The following is a 7,470-nucleotide window of genomic DNA, read 5'->3' as shown; positions in this document are numbered from 1 at the left end:
TACTTACAAATCACAAAGTTATTATATATCAACAATTTTTATTTGTCTCACCAAATTACTTTGTAATTAAATACTTACAAATCACAAAGTTATTAAAAAAAATACAATATTATAATTCATAATTTTTATAAATTAATGATATATTATTTTATTACATAATTAATTTTTTAATTCTATTTAAAATTAACACCATGGTTTCATGGGTTTTAACCTAATAAACTAATAAATTAATAAATTAATACTTATTATTAAAAACCTAATCTGACTCAACTAATCGTATCGTGTGTGCGTTATTTGAATCGTTGAAGCGGTGCATGTTAGCATTTGAATGCCACGTGGAAACCATCTCCGAAATGACTTTGACTCGAGGGCGTCACCTGAGCCGGTCAAAATCGACGCGCCTAAAATCTGCATTTCATTTGAGTTTCATTTCACTCCTGCTTTGAACACCGCACTCAATACACACATTCTACAATCTACAAACAGATTAATCAACATCAAATTGTGGGAGGAATATTTGATGGTTTGAATTAACGAGGAGGAATCTCTCATCTCTGTAACCATTTAATTTTTTTACTGAATTCAAACCCTAGATTTTCTGTTCAATGTTGATTCGCTTTGGTTTGGTAGATTGTGGGATTTTATAGGAGTTAGAAGTATTGTGTTGATTTAGTCCTTGGTCATCAGATCTTCTATAGTTGGTGGGGAAATAGAGAGGGCGAAAATGCCGTCGCACGCGGATCTAGATCGACAGATAGAGCAGCTGATGGAGTGCAAGCCGCTGACGGAATCGGAGGTAAAAACGCTTTGTGAGCAGGCCAGGACTATACTTGTGGAGGAATGGAATGTGCAGCCGGTGAAGTGTCCGGTGACGGTGTGCGGTGATATTCATGGTCAATTTTACGATCTGGTTGAGCTGTTCCGGATTGGTGGAAATCCCCCCGATACGAATTATCTCTTCATGGGAGATTATGTTGGTGAGTTTATCTTTTGTTTTTACTTTTGTACGTCTGCTTAATGAGGTATTGTTAGGATTTAGGGTTTGATGAGACTTTTTCGATGTCGCTTCTTTTCTTCTTGCAATTGAACTTAGAGAATTCTAGATATTGAAGTTCTTTGTCCATTGATGGAAGTTTATGATCGACTGAAATTCCTGCTCATTCTTGAATATGGGGAGCCTAGACCATGAGGTTGTTTATGCATTTATAGCGTTAAGTCCTTGATAGACTGCTTATTAAGAAGTGAAGAAAAGGCAGCTTATTTATGGAAAAAAAAGTGAAGAGTAGGCTGCTTAATTAGAGAGAAAGTAACGAAAAAACTGATTGTTTAGGAAACAAATTGTTTATTTTGTAATCATTTTAACAAAATTATTGATGCAGATCGCGGGTATTATTCAGTGGAAACTGTCACACTCTTGGTGGCTCTAAAAGTTCGTTATAGAGACAGGCTTACAATTCTTAGAGGAAATCATGAAAGTCGCCAAATTACTCAAGTGTAACAACCTTAAACCTAAAAAGTGTCAGATTTGAACAACTTTTATAATACTGATTTCGTTTTTTTTTTTTTTTAAAAAAAAAAACAGATATGGTTTCTATGATGAATGTTTGAGGAAATACGGAAATGCAAATGTTTGGAAGCATTTCACAGACCTCTTTGATTACTTACCTCTTACAGCACTCATTGAAAGCCAGGTTAGAATGTTTGTATTTTATCCACGTCATCCATCTTTTTTATTTTTTTTATTATCCACGTCATACGTCTTTTCTAGATCTTTTGCTTACATGGCGGGCTTTCCCCATCATTGGATACTCTAGACAATATCCGAGCCTTGAACCGAATCCAAGAGGTACATAAATTTATTTATTTATTTAAAAATTAGGAAAGTACATTGCTATTTTCCAACTAAAGTGTGTGTGTTTGTGTGTGTGTGTGTAGGTCCCACATGAAGGGCCAATGTGTGATCTGTTATGGTCTGATCCAGATGACAGATGTGGGTGGGGGATATCGCCACGTGGCGCGGGGTATACATTTGGACAAGACATAGCAACACAGTTTAATCATACAAATGGCCTCTCTCTCATCTCAAGAGCACACCAGCTTGTAATGGAGGGTTTCAACTGGTGCCAGGTGTCTTTTCAAATTTCTTTTTTTATTTTTTTATTATTTTTTTAAAAATATTTATTTATTACATATTTGGTGTTATTTGTTAGGATAAAAATGTGGTGACAGTATTTAGTGCACCAAACTACTGTTATCGATGTGGAAACATGGCGGCTATTTTGGAAATTAGTGACAACATGGAACAAAACTTTCTTCAGTTTGATCCAGCCCCGAAGCAAATTGAACCCGATACTTCTCGAAAGACACCTGATTATTTTTTGTAATTACTATTTTACCCCTCGGAGTTGGTCTTGTACTTGTGATGGTCGATGTTGTCATATTTTTTTGTTTGGAATCATTCATGAATCATGGTGTTGTTGAGAAAGAGAAACACAAGTTTTTGTATATGTTTTTCAGAGAAGGGTAAGATGGTAATTTGTATGTGGGAAAAAAGAAAGAGTTGGTATGTAGTATGTACTATGTTATGTGTATCCTTTGGCAATTTTCAGCATGGGAATTAATAGAAACTAAAGATATAGGGTGTTTATGCTGAGTTTGTTTTAGTATTGTATTTTTCATTCTTTCTATTATAGCAGTGTACTTTTATTTTTTATTTTTTATTTTCATATTAAGACATTGTACTTTTTTTAAAAACTGTCATGTCATGTTATTGTACTTGAATATGTTTTTTCTTATTAGTTTGCTGCAATAAATATATTAATGAACGTCAAGATATATATTTCACAACTCTTGTTGACCACCTCCTTCAAAAAAAAAAAAAAAAACATTGTAGCGTATTTAATAATTATGGAACACTATTTAACGATTATTTTGGTGAGTCATATTTTAGTAATTCACAAAACTTCTATTTTTTATATTATTAACAAACATGTGGTGAGGTTAAAATGATCAAATTTGAAGCGACATACACTAGTCACTATATAGAGGAGTAGCAAAACAAAACAAATTATTTTGGTGATTTTCTATCTATTTGACTTGTTTCCTTGTTAACTTTTTTTTACTCGTTTGACATATTAAATATAAAACATAATCCAAACTTTTCACTAATTCAACTTTTGTGAAAGAAGATGCATATTCACTAAATCAACTTTTTGTGAAAGATAGTTCTTCTACACTTTTAAATTTCCACTCAAAATTACAAACTTTTCTGTGGGGTAGATATTGTTTCACTTTCAAAAATAATAAAGAATCATCATCATCATCTTGTTACATTCTATCATAATACAACGAAAAAAAAAACATTGAGTCCATGATCCCAATCATGTGAGATCTTAAAACCTAGGAGGATTGGTAGGAAGTCTGATGAATCCTCCTTGCATACCCAGTGTTCCTTTACGTTTGTATATTACAAATGAACTACATGCAAGCATCACCAACATTATTGCCTGTAAGTTTTAATAAAAATCAGTCACTTAACTCTCAAATCAAGAATGAAGAACAAAACATTTTGATGAAAATGAGAAGGAATTGAAGAGAAGAAACCTCAAAGCCAATGAAGGAGAGCTTTTCTTCATCAATGGCAGGTATACAGCTTCTGTAAGTTAAATAGACTTCTTTTCCCACTTCTATTCCAGATCCAGATGAAGATGAAGATGAAGAGGAAGAAGAAGAGGAATCTTCCAATAAACTTCGGCCCTTTTGCTTCTTCTTCTTCTTCTCCTCATTTTCTTCTTCATCTGCTTGATTTATAATTTTTATACATCTTATAGGAATTCGATACCCAGTTTCACTGCACCTGAAATTTTCATCTTTCTGTAATAACAACAAAACAGATCAACTTAAAACAAAATTTTGAGTATTAAGATGTAGCATCTTGATTCTTAATATATAACCAACTAAATTTCTTAAGAAGTAAATAGAGTGAATTACACGAATGGTCCCTATGGTTTGGGGTAATTTGCGTGTTAGGTCCCTAACTTATTTTTTTAACTCGGAAGGTCCTTACTGTGTTTTTGTTACGCACTTGGTCCCTACTGTTTGTTTTTGTTACGCGCTTGGTCCCTGTCTTACCTAAAAAGACTATTATTTAAATAGGAAAAAATGGTGGGGTAGGTAAGATAAGGTGAGATGGTGGGGTTGGGGGTGTGTTTATTTAAATAAATTAAAAAATCAAGGGAAAATAGTCTTTTTAGGTAAGACAGGGACCAAGCGCGTAACAAAAACAAACAGTAGGGATCTTCCGAGTTAAAAAAAATAAGTTAGGGACCAAACGCGCAAATTACCCTAAACCATAGGGACCATTCGTGTAATTTACTCAAGTAAATATAATGAAACACCTTGATATTTAATTATTTATACCTTGTATTATTTATCAATATAAATTATCTCTATATCTCTTATAATAGAGGCTTTCTTTCTCATGAAGTTCAAGATAACGACTATTATCAACCATATTAATTTGTTTTTTTTTTTTTTTGTAAATGCATTGAACTTCTTTATTAATTAAATTTTAGGGAAAATGGCACAAAAGACACTAAGTTTACACCAAAATTCTAATTTGACATTGTGTTTAGTTTTGTCTCAAATTTGACACTGTGTTTTCCAATTTGTTACAATTCCAACCACTTGACCGGTCAATCCGGTTACCTGTTGACGTGGCATGATCACATGGCATGCTGACATGTCATGCTGACATGTCATGCTGACATGTCATATGCATAATATTATTAGGAACATCTTGAATCTCATGGTATGACTCCAATTAAATAATATTTTTCAGCTCAATTTTTTCAAAAATATTTATGAAGGATAAATATCGCTATTATTACATCTATTTTAGTATTCTCATTAAATTTTGGTATTCTGTTCTATATTTCCCACCTCTTCTTCCAGGCTTCTTACGAACGTTAGATGCAACATCAATATATACCTAATAGAATTATTTAATTGTAAATAAAATATGTGTAAAATCTACAACAAAAAATAAAATAAATAATATTTCACAAGCGATAATTGATAAAATTTTGTTATTCTTATTCGAAGCTTATGGTTAGTTTGGTTCTCATGATATGACTAATACATATTTATACATAACATTATGCTTTAAATGTAAAAAAAAAATCTTGTATTTATATAAAACTGTGGTTTTTAAATGAAAAAAAAATGTATTTATACGGTTTAAAATGTAATAAAAAATATTTACACGGTTTCAAATGGAAAATGGTCAACATTAAACAAAATTGGAAAAAATGATGTTAGATTTGGAACAAAAAAATAAAGTGTCAAAATTGAAAAAAAAATTTAAATTTAGTGTCAAAATTGAAAAAAGTGAAAACTTAGTATCTTTTGTGGTAAAAAAATTCAATTTTGACTGGTCAAGTGGTCAAAATTGTAACAAATTGGAAAACACAGTGTCAAATTTGAGACAAAAAAAACACAGTGTCAAATTAGAATTTTGGTATAAACTTAGTGTCTTTTGTGCTATTTATCCTAAATTTTAATAATAACTTCTCAATTTCCAAACTAATGTATTAAATTTGTTAATTTCAATAAGGTGTTAAATGTTAAATAAGCGAAAATAATATCTACATATTATTTTCTTAAAAAGATAAAAGTATCAAAAAAAGTTTTTAATTTGATTAACAATTACAATATTTAGAGCAACATTAAATCAAAACCTATATTAACCTAGAAATTATCATGATCAAAATTGAAAAATGATCAAAGTAGTAGTTATTTTTTACTATATATATAAGTAAATGTATATATAGTAAAATCATTTTGAAGCCCTAGCTTTTAGCAAATGTATCTTACAAGTATTTAAATAGCCTTAAACATGATGTTGTTTAGCTAACCAACATTACCTTAAGTTATAAAACTAGGTAGTGGCATTCACTAGTTCAAAAGAAGACAGACAAGATTAAGAACTAAAGAGAAAAAAAAAAGTATGCAGAGATGACCAAATAGACCCTCAAGCATGTAGTTTAGAACAACAAATTATACTGATGTTTTAATGCTCCTATGGAGCCTATAGCCAATATACTTACTATATCTAACCTGTAAATCTTTCTATGCAATCTACATGGTTTAATCTTTCATATCTATTGAACAATTTATGGGAGGGAGATATCATTCTTAGAAAGGAAGAGTATCATCTTGGATTCTGCTAATCAATTAAATGCATCAACATACTAAAATCACATCTATATGCTACCTTCCCTTAGCATACATCAAAATATGCAATCACATAGATGAAAAACACAAACATAAATACATAATAATACTGATTAAGAAGAGACCTTTTCGGAGTAAAGACAGGGTATGCAAGCACCAAAGGGAGAGCAATCGAAGGTTATGTTTGTGCCAGTTGCCTTTTCCTTGAAGGTCTTCAAACCTCTCTGCCCTACTCCTATTTCTCGTCCTCCTTCTCTGCACAATTACCGAATCAAAATCCTCATACACTTGTTGATCAGTAAAAATTACTAGGTTATTGTGAAATAATCATTGAATTATATCATTTTTGTGCCTATAACATGATAATTACAGAGAATGATTTGCTTACAATTCGGGTGATACGGATGGATCTGAAGAAGCATAAACCACGAAACAATTGAAAGCAATAGCAGCTATGAACAGATGTTGAAGAAGAACGGCCGATGAGAATTTAGAAGACGCCGTCGGCATCTTCGCCGTAGATTCTTCCGGACTACGTTTCCCCGATGTATATTTTCATACGCAGATATGAATTTGATTAGTAGGTACCAGAAATGATCAAATATAGTCAAATAGACCCTTTATTCTAGATAAATGTCAAAAAGGCCCTCAAGACAAAAATAAAACCATCACTTAGTTATTTTTATTTTTCCTATAATAACCTTTATTCTTTTTTTATTTAAACGTTAAATAATAGTAAAAAAGAAATGTTAAACTACACCATCTAGACGTTTGCCCTAATGACATCACTTCAAACTATAGTATAAAACATAAATTATTAAAATTCTTCATATTAAATAAAATCTTTTACTTATCTATCATTTTTATGATATTACAGATTGCACATAAGGTTTTAACAATGTTTGGTATCATCTTAAAAATACACAATGGGTAGTGTTATTTCGAAGTTTGAGCCTGATGATACGCTTTATTTCATAGGTCAATGATAAATATTGAGGGTGGTGATATTAAATCTTGAGAGTTAAAATATGACATTTGGCTCTATTGATTATATTTTGGGATTACTTGTTAAAATTATAGCACCCAGTTCCTGGTATGTATTTCATTCAAGTGTTTTTCAATTTGGACTAAGACTCGGCGAGTTGATGGACAACTCGTCGAGTAGTAGCGACTTCGACCCGGGGGTTAAGTGGCAGACTCGTCGAGTCGGCGGCATGACTCGACGAGTAGACTCTG

The 7,470-nt window shown here is 31.6% G+C and overlaps 2 protein-coding genes across 2 annotated transcripts; one reads left to right on the top strand and one right to left on the bottom strand.

The window, feature by feature from the left end:
• The first annotated feature begins 388 nt into the window (after nt 1-388).
• Nucleotides 389-2,653, top strand: LOC145129414 (serine/threonine-protein phosphatase PP2A-2 catalytic subunit-like). The gene is made up of 7 exons (XM_079064112.1): nt 389-556; nt 688-977; nt 1,380-1,494; nt 1,583-1,691; nt 1,769-1,846; nt 1,936-2,127; nt 2,211-2,653. The coding sequence occupies exons 2-7, from the start codon at nt 725-727 to the stop codon at nt 2,382-2,384; spliced, it is 921 nt and encodes a 306-aa protein (XP_078920238.1). The 5' UTR covers nt 389-556; nt 688-724; the 3' UTR covers nt 2,385-2,653.
• Nucleotides 2,654-3,256: 603 nt separating this feature from the next.
• LOC145134703 (structural polyprotein) lies at nt 3,257-6,812 on the bottom strand. Its single transcript, XM_079069547.1, has 4 exons — nt 6,623-6,812; nt 6,360-6,489; nt 3,604-3,873; nt 3,257-3,506 (listed from the first exon to the last, which is right to left on the bottom strand). The coding sequence occupies exons 1-4, from the start codon at nt 6,742-6,744 to the stop codon at nt 3,393-3,395; spliced, it is 636 nt and encodes a 211-aa protein (XP_078925673.1). The 5' UTR covers nt 6,745-6,812; the 3' UTR covers nt 3,257-3,392.
• Nucleotides 6,813-7,470: the final 658 nt, after the last annotated feature.

This window comes from Lactuca virosa, chromosome 8, assembly GCF_052849685.1.
Source record: "Lactuca virosa cultivar CGN04683 chromosome 8, Lactuca_virosa_CGN04683_v6, whole genome shotgun sequence".
Taxonomy (NCBI): Eukaryota; Viridiplantae; Streptophyta; class Magnoliopsida; order Asterales; family Asteraceae; genus Lactuca; species Lactuca virosa.
The sequence above is the reverse complement of the archived record's forward strand: the minus strand, read 5'-3'. Positions and strand labels throughout refer to the sequence as shown.

Coding starts and splice junctions, on each gene's coding strand:
- LOC145129414 (XM_079064112.1), top strand. CDS start 725: ATGCCGTCGCACGCGGATCTAGATCGACAGATAGAGCAGCTGATGGAG. Junction 1,495..1,582: donor AGTCGCCAAATTACTCAAGT/GTAACAACCTTA, acceptor AAAAAAAAACAG/ATATGGTTTCTATGATGAAT. Junction 1,847..1,935: donor CCTTGAACCGAATCCAAGAG/GTACATAAATTT, acceptor GTGTGTGTGTAG/GTCCCACATGAAGGGCCAAT.
- LOC145134703 (XM_079069547.1), bottom strand. CDS start 6,744: ATGCCGACGGCGTCTTCTAAATTCTCATCGGCCGTTCTTCTTCAACAT. Junction 6,490..6,622: donor CCATCCGTATCACCCGAATT/GTAAGCAAATCA, acceptor GTAATTGTGCAG/AGAAGGAGGACGAGAAATAG. Junction 3,874..6,359: donor CCTGTCTTTACTCCGAAAAG/GTCTCTTCTTAA, acceptor TTGTTATTACAG/AAAGATGAAAATTTCAGGTG.